The following is a 14,355-nucleotide window of genomic DNA, read 5'->3' as shown; positions in this document are numbered from 1 at the left end:
ATTTTGCCACGAAAATCAATAACGTGAACAATAATAATATCTTTTTAAATTATTATTATTAATTTATACTTTTTTTTTAGAATGAACGAAGTCACCAGAAAACGGAAGTAGCTAGATTGAATCTGACTGGTGAACTACCTGAAGTCACACCACCAAAGTTTAGCTGGAGACTGCTGGAGGAGTCGGTCTCTCTCTTTTAGTAGTTTTTGTGTCTTCTTAGAGTTCGTAATTTTGTATGGTAAAAAAGCAGTGTCGAATCTATAACATTTTCTAATTAAAATCAAGATCCAGATGTCAATGAAGTGCCGCCAAAATTAAATACGTTTTTGTCAGTCACGCTATACGTTGTTGTTGCAATGACTGACATAAAAGTTACGCCACTGGGTAAGTGCGGTAAAATTGAAGATTATAGCAGAGACTACCTGTCGGGAATACTTTTTTTGGCACTAAAAACTGTCACGAACTAGATCTAGATTTAGATCTAGATCTAGATCTAATTTATATTATTTTTGTGACTACCTGAGTAGATCTAGATCTAGATCTAGATCTAGATCTAGAAATCTAGACTCATGTCTAGTGGTGGCCTGCTAATGTTCAAAGAGGCCAAGTTTGCTATTGAATTTAGTTTGGGAGCGTATACAGACCCGGTAACCGGGAACAAAGTCACAAATTGTACAGACCCGGTTGGGGAACTCTTTTGTGATTTCGGAGAGTTATAGCGCCCTCTTGGCTCAGGGTTGACCTAGGTTCTTCTACTTCTAGATATCTATGGCCTAGGTCTAGATCTAGATCTAGGCAGACAGACATAAATCTTTGATCTAGTTTCGCGGCTCCGGCTAGCCTAGATCTATATCGAGATCTAGATTGCGGATGTCTTTTTGATGAACGATTGTTTTTCCTCCGTTTTGGAGTTGGAGGAATCGCAATTTGAAGAGAAGAACAATGTCATAATTTCAATCGAGCAGCCACCCTATCTATTTCTCTGCCTCTCTCTCTCTCTCCTCTGTGTATCGCTCGCCTTTTCTTTTTCTTTGCTTGTCTCTGTCTTTCTTTGTCCCCACCTTTTTTTCACTCTATCTTTCTCTCGTTCCCTCCTGCCAACTGGGGCATTTCATACATTTTGCTAGCACCTCTCTCTCTCTCTCTCTCTCTCGATCTCTCTCTCTCACACACACACACACACACACATACTAGATTTCTACCGGGTCTGGAGGCTGAAACTTTCCGAAATCACAAAAGAGTTTCCCTACCGCGTCTGTATACTTCGAGACTTTGTTCCCGGTTACCGGGTCTGTATACACTTAGATTTAGATTAGATTTCTAGATCTATTCGGACTAGCCACACCTCTATTCTCACCCGGTGAGCGCTCACCGTGATAGGCCTAGTGTCGGCCTAGCATTCACCGTGAACAAACATTCCAGCGCTCTTGTGTTGAAAGCGTGCAATTTTGTCTGTGGGCAGTGAGAGAAAACGAGACGGGGGGGGGGGGGGGGGGGAGAGATAGGCTAAGAGGAGTAGCCTAGCGCGATAACTTTCGGGCAAAATGAAATGACGACCCGCATAGTTGGGCTCAATTCGAAAAGTGAAAAGCCGTAGCATCTTTGTAGACGACCAAATTAGTTTAAACTTTTGTGCTATAACATTAGGCCTATTTTTTCTTTGTTTTTTGTCAATTTGATAATCCACACCGATGGACAGTTGAGGAAAAAACAGGTCTTGTTTCACACCGGATGAGGATAGCCAGCGCTGGGAAGTCTCACCGTGGGTGAGAGTGAGAGGTCGATCGTATTTTTATTCTCACCCGAGGTGAGACAAAAATTATATTCGGACTCTGAATTGAGTCCAGCATGATGTCCGTTCCGACTTCCGACCCATATTCCTAAATATTTCCGGTATTTATGAAAATTTTTCTATTACGAAATGTGAACTTTAACATCCAGTTACACTAGAATCTAGATCTGTATAAGTTAACTGGCCCTCCCTGCATTATTAGTATGAACAGAACAACCAAATTGAGTTGACCTTGCTTGGGGGGCAAAGTTTATTATGTCAACCAATGAGACTGCGCGTAGCGATCACACACTCTCGGCTTGCTGGGGGAAGAGGTGTTGGGAAGAGGCCACGGCTGTGCGACGTGATTTTAAGAAAATAATTACAGAAAAACTTGACTTATAACACACAAAAAAATTAAATTAAACATGTGTGGCAAGACAAATCATCAAATGGTGGTGGAATTAATGATGATGCTGTAGTTGTGGCGGAAAGACCCTGAGTTGTCAGTTACCGTGTACTTAGTAACTGCCATTGGGCAATGGGAGTGCAGTCTTTTGACTTTTGACACAATTACACAGAGACCTAGTAGATAATTCTAGTTCTAATTCTGGTTTTTGGTAAAATCCCTTGACGACAGTTATATATTTTAAATGTAAACTCCTTACACTCACATAACTCACTTAGAAGCCGTGCCCGAATAATTAAAACATTTTTTTCGGACCGAGTACGAATAGATAAAACCCATTATATTTGGTCTCAGGTAAAAAATCTAATCGGACTCGAGTCCGAATAGAGCTGGCCTATCTAGCAGTAGGCCTATAGGTTTAAGTTTAATAACACTAGTGGCACCCTCCAGCAATCCTAGTGGGTGGTTGGCGGTTGCTCTGGTGTGGTTTGCTTCTTCTTTCCTATCGAACATCTATCGTCCTTCTCTCCCCTTCTTCTTTTTTATGTTTGTTACTCTCTTGTAACATCTCTAAACTTCTGGCGCTCATATGACCTTATGCAGTTGCGAGCGCCGTAAAACCTCTATAAAACGAATTCCCTGTCAGTACAATATCTCTATTAATTGGGACTTAGAACTTCCATTGTGTCTCAGACATAGAACTTTGGGCCTATTCCGTAATGTTATAGTGACCTTTCAAACTGGAAAGTCACAATATTTAAATAGAACAAAATATAGTATGAAAAATTAATCAAATTTTAGAGAGGGGAGAGTACATCATATTAAATCATTATTATGGATGTGCTGCATTGTTCATTCTCTACCCCAATTTAACCCTATCCGTACGCCCACGAGGTCATTTTGTACCCCCGGGTTGTATTCTTCACATTTTAGAAATCTTCTAGTACGAAAACCTCTTTGAAACTTTCAGTATTTCTCAAAAAATCATTTGGACAGATTGCTATGCAAAGTGTACGAATCTCATTAACAAGTAAATTTCCTCTTTGATAGTGGTGGCACAGAGTTCCCCACATCGTGTGGATACGATAGCAAAACACGACGCACGGATAGGGTTAATGAAACCATGCTCTGCTTTCTCTTGAAGTCTATTATGGATCCCAGAAAGGTCACATTCAACATTGTGTCATTTTGTAAAGATTAAACAAACGTTTTAGACTTTCTCTTCAATGATAGAATTTTTATAAATTATAGCCTCTATAATAAAATTAAATGATTGATCTTTTTTTCTTCTTCTTTTCCAGGTGCTGGTCAAGGTAGGCTTTAGAATGGTAGTTTGGATGGTTATCAAGAGAGAAACAATTTTGTGTTTTGTGGCTGCTATGAGGGTTCAGCCCCACCCCACCCCCACCCTTTACATGCATGCACACCCACACACACTCACATAAACACACACTCAGTAACTAAGCACATTTAAAACGTGCAACTAAGACACCTTGAAATGTGCCTGAAGGGCTTCAACATTAACCACTTGACATAGGAGAGACCCAGTTGGAGAGCAGCAAGTCGTATGAGGCTTCACCAATTAGAAATGCTGAATCCAAGAGAGAAGCCCTCAAGCTGAGCACATCCACAAGTTGGAAATGAAGTTTTTAGATATTATCATATGATCGCCCACGCCAGTCAGCAAGGCGCCGGATGATGATGATGATATGCTCAAAATGTGACACCCTTTTCTCTACCAGAATTGGTCTCACTGGCTGTAGCTCAGAGCAACAACAAGTCATCTCTTACTCCTTTAAATTGTTCCTTCAATTTCTTTTATTTTGTATTTTGTGGCTGTTATGAGTTCATTCAGACCCCCTCCCCTTACTCTAATTACACTTGCACACAAACACCCGCAATTTCACTTGAGTAATTTTCTACATAGATGCACGGACATTGTCAGACATTTACGAATGAACTTTTGCAATAATCACTAGATGCTACTGTCCTAACTATTAAGTCTCTGATGTAAGAAGTTATGTACTCTTCTTACAAATTATGATTTAATGTGAATTGTTGTTCTCATTTGAAGACTTCCACTGACTTCCACATTTTGCTGGTAATTTCTGCTTACATTTTTTATTAGATTGGATTGTAGACCTCTACTTGGATGCACATTTGAATTATAATATTTGAACAACACATTGCAGGTGGTTGGAGGGCACCACTGGTAGGTCCTAACTCTTTACTTCCCTAAACTGTCGTTTCTGTCTGTCTGTTTTACTTTTACCCAGTATTAAATAATCATACTTGTGTCTATGTGCTTCTCGCTACTCAAAACTCAAATGGTGGGTGGTTGGCGGATGCTCTGGTGTGGTTTGCTTCGATTCTTTCCTATCAAACATCTATCGTCCTTATTTCCCCTTCTTCTTTTTCATGTTTGTTACTCTCTTGTAACACCTCTAATCTTCGGGTGCTCATATAACCTTATGCAGTTGCGAGCGCCTTAAAACCCTCTACTAAAAAATGAACATTTTGCAGATGTGGGCAGGAGCTGCATCCTTCTCAGTATTGGAGGAAAAAATGTCATGTTGGACTGTGGGATGCATATGGGCTACAATGATGATGTAAGTCTTCGTCTGTCTCATCTCTCTCTCTGTTCTCTCTTTCTCAGTCTCTCTCCATATGTTGTCTCTCCCTGTTTCTCTCTTTCTCCATCTTTTTCGGTCTCTCTCTATATCTTGTCCCTCTCTGTCTCTCTCTTTTTGTCTCTCTGTTTTTCAGTCTCTCTCTCTCTCTCTCTCTCTCTCTCTCTCTCTCTCTCCCTCTCTCTCTCGCTTTCTCATACGCGCAGTCAGTAATAGATTTTTTTTTTAAGCTTTTTTCAAAATATAAGGTTGTCTTCCCGAGCCAGACGTGGACTGGCGTAAATTCAGAAGATAATTATGTTCTTGGGTGCATGGTATCACACTGTTCTGTATTGGGCTGATGTGTGATTGTGCACATCTGTGTAAGTGTTGTCAGTTTACTGCCTGGGAGACTGAGACTAAGACTAGGTGATAATTGTGATAGGCCGTCCCCCTGGTTTTATGCACCCCGCATAGTTTAGCAAAATTTGATCATTTTTTGCATAATTCTGACTATTTTCCCTTTTCAATCTTTGTTAAAAGTTACAAAATGTCATAATTTCACATGTTTGGGCTCGGTTTGCGTAATTTCAGAATTTTTCTTGCATAAAACGACGGGTCAGGATAGGGCTTCTGTCCATCTGAGGGAGTTCATTTTCATGTGTCGATTTGCTTCTCTGTACTCAAAACTCGGTCTGCTTTGCCCAGGGTTTTTTTTAATGCTTAGGGAAGAATAAATATTGTGAGAATAATGTGTTTAATTGCAGCATAAAAGTAATTCTTATTTTGTTTGTGACCTTGAATTTGCAGAGGAGATTTCCTGACTTCACGTACGTAGCACGAGAAGGCCGGCTCACAGACAGAATCAACTGCCTCATAATAAGGTATCGGTTCTCAGTAGCGGGTTTTTTGAGTTTGTGAAAGAGTATCAGTTGTCACACTGTTTTTTGAGTTTGTAAAAGGATATCAGCCTGTATGTGTGCTGCAAGGTGCATCAGCTGTATGGCTGACTGTGTGTGTGTGTGTGTGTATGTGTGTGTGTGTGTGTGTGCAAGGTGCATCAGCTGTATGGCTGACTGTGTGTGTGTGTGCGCGTGTGTGTGTATGTGTGTGTGTGTGTGCAAGGTGCAGGAACCGTATGGCTCACTGTTTGTATGAGTGCGCCCGTGTGTATTGTGTGTGTGAGTGCGCGTGTGTGTGCATGTGCTTTGTACAGGAAATGTTCAGCTAGCTGTTCTCGAGCAAGGGTTTTCAGGTCTTGCCCTACGACCACGCTCAGTCTCCATCCTAAAACACACCATGTCCCTGACATTGTTTCAAGTCTGAGCTAATGAACCATATGAGTGGGTGGTTGGCGGGTGCTCTCGTGTGATTTGCTCTTTCTTTCCTGTCAAAGGTTTCTCATCCTGATCTGTTGTCCTCCTTTCTTTTCAAACATCTATTAATTGTACTGATCTCTCTATTGCTTTTGTGTATGTTACTCTCTTGTAACACCTCTAGTCTTCAGCACTTATATGACCTTATTGTGTTGGAAGTACAGTAAAACTTTGTAACTGAAGCTAAATTAAACTGACCGCATGAGTATCCTACAGAAATCAAAGGGTTAATTTGTGGAAACTGTTGTTATTTGTATGAGAATGGCAAAGGTTGAAATGAGATAAATATAAATACATTTCATGTATACTGTACAATGACTTTTGTGTTATTGTTATTTTTGCAAGGAATGTGGTCAAAGTAAGCTATATAGACCTATATTTTTTTACTTTAAAAAATAATTATTTTTTTTAATTTAAAAAAATCTTTTTTTTTACAATGATTTTGTCATTATAATTATTTTTTACATGACTCATGACAATTATCCTGGATGCAGAAACAGGATTACTATGAATTTATTCACAAGAAATAATCTGTGTGTTTGTGTGGTAGCCACTTCCACCTGGATCATTGCGGAGCCCTGCCCTACATGACGGAGATGGTGGGCTACGATGGGCCCATCTACATGACGCATCCAACCAAGGCCATCTGCCCCATCCTTCTGGTCTGTTGGATTTTTTTAATTAATTGATGTAAGGGGCGCCACGCCTCTTTTTCATCATTTTGTTGAATTTGTATCATATTCATCAGCGTTCGATTCTGATCCGAATGAATGGTTGGTGGGTTCTCTGGTGTGGTTTGCTCCTTCTTTCTTATCAAACATCTATTGTCCTGATCTCTTCTCCTTCTTTTTTGTGTTTGTTACTCTCTTGTACCACCTCTAATCTTCGGCTCTTATATGACCATATTGTGTTGCAAGTGCCGTAATACTCTTACTAACATTTTTTTTTTTTTAAATCTTATCCGACTCTAACCGTACCTGGAATACCTGCAAGTGTCATCTGTGACTCAGAGGTTGATGTGTAATGACCCTTCACCCTCTGGGGTGCCAAATTACGTCAAACACTTTAAAAAAAAAAAAAAAGATATATATATTACTTTCTTGTTATCTTCCCTTATTGCTCAAAAGTATGTGTAGAGTTGTCTTTTTACATATAATGATATGTGTGTCGCCAGTTGGTGAATTACGGTTGTGAAGAACATTATTTCAGTTAGAATAACAAGATATAATTTCTTTCCTATTGAAGAAGGTGGGTCACCCCTTTTCGGAGATGAAATTAGTCAGAAAATGGCGCTGAAGTCTGGCAACTTTAATAGCTTGATAGTCCTTGAAAACTGAAAATTTACATATTTTGTGCCATTAATCAACCATTTTCAGTAAAATCCACAAGGAAATGTTTTGTTATACGGACATAGAAGGTGGTGAGTCCAAAAAAAAAAATTTGATGAAAATTTCCAAACTGGCGGAAAAGTGCCTATTTCTTCGATTGTATTATTTTGACGAGCGCGTGATCTCACCTCGTTTCTTCGCTTATTTCTCCCCATAGAGTGAATGGTTCTCTCAACACAACATGATGGCTTTCTGTGTGTGAAAAGTTTGATGCCATGTAAGAAAAATGTGTCAGTTTTTATGATGTGTCAGTTTTTTTGACTCATCATATTTTCTGAGGGTGAATAAAATGAGAATTTTTGTTAGTAAACTTGTTTTGTTTTTATTTTTGCCCATTCATATTTCAGGAGGATTACAGAAAAATCAACGTGGAGAGAAAAGGTGACACCAACTTTTTCACATCGGAGATGATCAAAGCCTGCATGAAGAAAGTCGTGACGGTCAACCTGCATCAGGTCATACAGGTAGGAGGATCTTAACGTGTCACGAGAAGGTAGCATCAGGTCATACAGGTAGGAGGATCTTAACGTGTCACGAGAAGGTAGCATCAGGTCATACAGGTAGGAGGATCTTAACGTGTCACGAGAAGGTAGCATCAGGTCATACAGGTAGGAGGATCTTAACGTGTCACGAGAAGGTAGCATCAGGTCATACAGGTAGGAGGATCTTAACCCTTCCAGCCCCAGCCATTTTTGTGCACTCTCTGACCCCAGTCCCAGACAATACAGCAGTACTTCAGAAAAGAGGCATGCATGCTAAATGTGATGTAGTATCTTTGTAATGAGGTTTAGATAATAACGTATAACAATGTTTAAAGGTAAATGAACAAATATTGTGAAAATTAGAGTTTAATTAGGTTCCCTAATTTCGAAAAATGTTCAAATTCGGTACCCCCCGAAACTGAGAATATACGCTCTTGGGAGGATGAGAGGTACAAGCGCTGCTGAAAATATACGCGCTTGGGGCTGGAAGGGTTAACGTGTCACGAGAAGGTAGAATCAGGCGCTCGTCCGTTTTTGGGGCATCTGGATTTATTGGTACGGTATCATCTACGAGCTTGTTCAAATTTGTCTTGCTTTTGATTAAAAACTACCCATCCATCTTGAATAGAAGTTGAGAAATATAAAATGTGTGATTGAAGGAGGTAGGGGGGTTGCCTGGTGTCAGAGGTAAAAATTCCTGCGAAAATGGCGACCAAAGTTTGGGGAATTCCAAAGCGTGAGTGTCCTTGGAAACTACATTGTTTGTACGCTGATCAATATTTTTTTATCAAATCCACCCAGAAAAGTGTATTTAAAATTTATGGACCTAATGGGTTGTGAGAGAAAAAAAATGCAGTAAAATTTGCACAACGGTTGGAGGGTGGAAAAAATGCCGGTTTCTCTTTACTCGAACTCTAATTTTATATTCTGTGGTCAAACTGAATTTTTTTTTTTTTTCTCAAACCGAAACCTGTACTCAAACTTACATTCTCATCAAACTCAAATTCTTTGTCCTGAATCTCAAATTCTCTGTCATCAAATCAAACTCAGATTCTCTGTTCTCATTCCCAAATTCTCTGTCCTCAAATCAAACTCAAATTCTCTATCCTTTAACTCAAATTCCCAGTCCTCCAACTCAAAGCTCAAATTCCCTATCCTCAAACTGAAATAAACTTAAACCCTTTGTCCTCAACTCAAATTCTGTGTTCTTCAACTCAAACTTCAAATTCTCTGTCCACCTACTCAAAACTCGAACAAGCTTGCTTGTAATTGTAAGCTTGCGTGTGTTGTGTGTGCATGTCTGTGTGTATGTGTGTGCATGTCTGTGTGTGTGTGTGTGCATGTCTGTGTGTGTGTGTGTGTGTGTGTGTGTGTGTGTGTGTGTACACGTGGTGAAACACCAAACCAATGTGCCAGGATCTGGACAATAAAGACGTATCTTATCTTATCTTATCTTGTCTTTTATCTGATCTTATCTTGTCTTACCTTATCTGATCTTATATTATCTTGCCTTATCTGATTTTATCTTGTGTTGTCTGATCTTATGTTGTCTTGTCTTATCTTATATTGTCTTATTTTATCTTATCTGATCTTATCTTGTCTTATCCAGTCTTGTCTGGTCTTATTTGATCTGATCTTACCTTGTCTTATCTTATCTGATCTTACCTTATTTTATCTTATTTTGTCTTGTCTTATTTTGTCTTATCTTTTCTTGTCTTATCTTATCTTATCTTATCGTATTCTCCAGGTGGATGAGGAGCTGGAGATCAAAGCCTACTACGCGGGACACGTGCTGGGGGCGGCCATGTTCCAGATCCGCGTGGGACAGAACTCTGTGGTGTACACGGTGAGTAGCCGCCGGCACGCCCTTTTTTTACGCCCCCTTTGACCTCTTTGTTTAACACTGTCCCCACCGGACGCCAATCGGCGACAGTAAGAAGCTGTACCTTTTCCCCACGGGACGCCAATCGGCGACAGTAAGAAGCTGTAGCCTTTCCCCATGGGACGCCAATCGGCGACAGTAAGAAGCTGTACCTTTTCCCCACGGGACGCCAATCGGCGACAGTAAGAAGCTGTACCTTTTCCCCACGGGACGCCAATCGGCGACAGTAAGAAGCTGTACCTTTTCCCCACGGGACGCCAATCGGCGACAGTAAGAAGCTGTAGCCTTTCCCCATGGGACGCGGATCGGCAACGGTAAGAAGCTTTAGCTTTTCCCCATGGGATGCCGATCGGCGACGGTAAGAAGCTTTAGCTTTTCCCCATGGGATGCCGATCGGCGACAGTAAGAAGCTGTAGCTTTTCCCCATGGGACGCGGATCGGCGACAGTAAGAAGCTGTATCTTTTCCCCATGGGACGCGGATCGGCGACAGTAAGAAGCTGTATCTTTTCCCCACGGGATGCCGATCGGCGACGGTGTGATATAGTGTGTACTACATCTGTATCCTGGTCGCTGGGGATAAGTGCTGCGTGCTGTGCGCGCTGCGTGGATGGACTGTGTTCACCCTATTCACCCTGCATGGCGGCAGGCAGTACACTTGTGTTCACCTGGCTTTTCCTCGGGAGCCAGGGGAAAAAATCGGTCTGAACTCGATACACTAACCTTAGAGACGCATTGTGCCCAAACTATATAAGGTATCAATATGAAATTTCGCTTAGATTTTACTTTAGACGTTCTTTTGATATTATTAGGGAGAAAGAGGAAGGAAAGAGCAGAGAAAACAATCTAATTCTTCGTCCAACTGCGACTCATCGGCACTCGATTTACCCATAGCAACTTAAAGTAAAATCTATGGTCTAGATCTAGCTTTTCTTCGAAGTTTTCATGGTACTAAAATTAATCCGAACGCGTTTTTCTAGATTTATGTCTACTTTCATTTTCTTTGCCGCTTATGCCCGAAACAAAACCAAATACCTGGTTCATGTTTTTTAACAAACACAAAAATAGCCCATGGCACAGTTGTGTTTTGTAGTTGTTTCTCTTTCTTCTCGTCTGTGAAGATTTCAGTGCTGGCTTTCTTGCCATGATCTGCGTTGACGAAACAACAAAACTAACTCATGCTTGGCGCAAAACTCGACCTAAATAAGCTAGTGGTAGTTTTTACAAGCTACAAGCAACCTGTTATTTTCAATAGAAATCTGGAAAAGTGGTTCAGACTCCTTTTTATGGGCTGGTATTTTGCTACGACTATTGCCGTATACTCGTAGCACAGATGCAGTGGGTCAAGTTGTAGTAAGTTTTACGGCGCTTGCAACACAATACGTCATATATATATATATATATAAAGTGCGGAAGATTAGAGGTGTTATTAAACATTAAAGAGTAACATACAAATAAAAAGAGGAGAATAGATTTTTGTGAAGAGAGAATGAGCAAACTATACCGAAGAAGACTGATGAGTAACATGTAAATTTATAGAAAGTAAAGAGGAGACGAGATAAGGTTGATAGATTTTTTTTGTAGAAAAGAGTGAGCAAAAACCATACCCGAGCACCTGCAACCACCCACTTTGACCTCTGACCTTGTGAGCTGTGTAGACCCCCTGCACATTTGCTCGTGAGCCCCCAGTGTCTTCATCCTGCTTCCGCAGTATAAGCTCCTTTGCATGGCTATTTATATACATATATTGGACTGTGTCATAACACGATAGAAAAAAAAACTGCAACGTGAGAAGTGGTCATTTGAATAGGAGGCCATCTCGGACAGGTTGCGCTGGAACTGATTCAACTGCACGATAGGCCTATACTTATTGGTACAGTATACCTATCCCCGTAGTTTCATGCACCCTGCATAATTTAGCAAAATTTGATCATTTTTTGCATAATTCCTGATTATTTTCCTTTATCATTCTTTGTTGAAATTAACAGAATCACGTAATTTCACATTCTTAGGCTCAGTTTGCATAATTTCATAATCTTTTTTGCATAAAACGACAAGGACAGGTATACTTATTGGTGAAGCATACTTATTGGTGCAGTATACTTATTGGTGCAGTATACTTATTGGTGCAGTATACTTATTGGTGCAGTATACTTATTGGTACAGTATACTTATTGGTGCAGTATACTTATTTGTACAGTATACTTATTGGTGCAGTATACTTATTGGTGCAGTATACTTATTGGTGCAGTATACTTATTGGTGCACTATACCTATTGGTGCACTATACCTATTGGTGCACTATACTTATTTATGGCGGTGGTCGCCTAGTGGTTAGGCTACCGGACTCCTAATCGTGAGGTTGCGGATTCAGGGGTTCGAACCACGGACCCGGCGTTGTGTCCTTGGGAAAGGCACTTTACACGAATTTTCCTCACTTCACCCAGGTGAAAATGGGTACCCGGCCATAGACAGCGAAAGATCTTGTCAGTATGTTAGTGTTTTAGCGCCTATGAATGGCTGATTGCTCTGTATGCTTCCCAGGAAGTTGATGTTGTTTCAGAATGCTCTCAGGTCTGCTGGGGTAATAGTACTGATTGTGATGCGCATAGAGCTTGCTGTTGAGCGGGGATACGCACTATGCAAATGCTATCTATTATTAGTAGTAGTACAGTATACTTATTGCTAAAGTATACTTATTACTACAGTATACTTATTTCTACAGTACCGTATAGTTATTGGTACTGGTACAGTATACTTATTTCTACAGTACCGTATAGTTATTGGTACTGGTACAGTATACTTATTTCTACAGTACCGTATAGTTATTGGTACTGGTACAGTATACTTATTGGTAGAGGGAGATACATTATAAGTGACCCTTGACTGTCATAATAAATCTATTGGTACGTGAAGACTGCACTATGACCTCTGGTATTTGCCTAAATATGTTGGTTCAGGGCGACTACAAATGTCCTAAGATTTCGATATTAGCATAAATTTGTTGGTATAGGCGACCTCACTATGACCTCGGATATAAGCACACTACGACCTCTGATTTTAGCATAAATGTGTTGGTACAGAGAGACTACACTATGACCTTTGATATTAGCATAAATTTGTTGGTACAGAGAGACTACATCATGACCTCTGATATTAGCATAAATTTTTTGGTACAGAGAGACTACACTATGACCTCTGATATTAGCATAAATGTGTTGGTACAGAGAGACTACACTATGACCTCTGATATTAGCATAAATGTGTTGGTACAGAGAGACTACACTATGACCTCTGATATTAGCATAAATGTGTTGGTACAAAGAGACTACACTATGACCTCTGATATTAGCATAAATTTGTTGGTACAGGGCGACTACAACATGACCCCAGACCGTCACCTGGGGGCAGCGTGGGTGGACAAGTGTCGGCCGGACCTACTGATCACAGAGTCCACGTACGCCACCACCATACGCGACTCTAAAAGGTGTCGGGAGAGGGACTTCCTGCGGAAAGTGCACGACTGTGTGGAGAAGGGAGGCAAGGTGTGTGGGTTGTTGTTTGATTTGTCTGTCTGTCTGTCTGTGTGGGATGTTGTTTGATTTGTCTGTCTGTCTGTGTGGGTTTGGTTGATTTGTCTGTCTGTGTGGATTTGTTTGATTTGTCTGTCTGTCTGTCTGTCTGTCTGTGTGGGTTTGTTTGATTTGTCTGTCTTCTGTGTGGATTTGTTTGATATGTCTGTCTGTCTGTCTGTCTGTCTGTCTGTCTGTCTGTGTGGATTTGTTTGATTTGTCTGTCTGTCTGTCTGTCTGTCTGGGTTTGTTTGATTTGTCTGTCTGTCTGTAGGTTGTTGTTTTTTCTTATTTATCTGTCCGTCTCTGTGTTTGTCTCTTTTTTTTCTGATTTTCTGTCTCTCTGTTGTTGTTTTTTCTGATTTGTCTGTCTGTCTGGATTTTTTTCTGATTTGTCTCCCCATATGTGTGAGTTTTTTTCTGATTTGTCTGCTTGTGTTTGTTTTTTTATTTGATTAGTCTGTCCATCAGTATGTGTTTACATTTGATTTGTATTTGTCTGTGTGTGCTTTTGTTAGATTTATCTGTCTGTTTGCATTTGTCTGTCTGTCTCCCTTTCTGTACTCTCTGTCTGCCCATCTTTTTGTTCTGCCTGTCTATCTGTGTTTCATTCTGCCTGCCTGCCTCCTTGCCTCTTTCTATTCTGTTTGTCTGTCTGTCTACATTTCTGTCTCTTTTACTTTATTTTTCTCTCAATGTTGTACTCTCTCCCTCGCCCTCTCTTTCTCACTCTCTCACTCATTCTTTCTCTCTCTTTCTCTCTCTCTCTCTCTTTGTCTCTCTCTCTCTCTCTCTCTCTCTCTCTCTCTCTCTCACCCTCCCACCCTCTTTCTCTCTCCCTCCCCCCTTTCTCTCTCTCTTTTTCTCT

General features: G+C 40.5%; 1 protein-coding gene across 1 annotated transcript in view; it reads left to right on the top strand.

The window, feature by feature from the left end:
- Window positions 1-145: 145 nt before the first annotated feature.
- LOC101859897 (integrator complex subunit 11) overlaps window positions 146-14,355 on the top strand; it is a 27,523-nt gene continuing 13,313 nt past the window's right edge. The window contains exons 1-8 of the mRNA XM_035973090.1: window positions 146-384; window positions 3,482-3,493; window positions 4,704-4,789; window positions 5,600-5,673; window positions 6,716-6,827; window positions 7,901-8,017; window positions 9,783-9,881; window positions 13,287-13,460. Coding sequence (XP_035828983.1) covers window positions 357-384; window positions 3,482-3,493; window positions 4,704-4,789; window positions 5,600-5,673; window positions 6,716-6,827; window positions 7,901-8,017; window positions 9,783-9,881; window positions 13,287-13,460 — 702 coding nt within the window. The 5' untranslated portion in view covers window positions 146-356. The remainder of the gene's footprint in view (window positions 385-3,481; window positions 3,494-4,703; window positions 4,790-5,599; window positions 5,674-6,715; window positions 6,828-7,900; window positions 8,018-9,782; window positions 9,882-13,286; window positions 13,461-14,355) is intronic.

Source organism: Aplysia californica, unplaced genomic scaffold (assembly GCF_000002075.1).
Source record: "Aplysia californica isolate F4 #8 unplaced genomic scaffold, AplCal3.0 scaffold00990, whole genome shotgun sequence".
NCBI lineage: Eukaryota > Metazoa > Mollusca > Gastropoda > Aplysiida > Aplysiidae > Aplysia > Aplysia californica.
The sequence above is the reverse complement of the archived record's forward strand: the minus strand, read 5'-3'. Positions and strand labels throughout refer to the sequence as shown.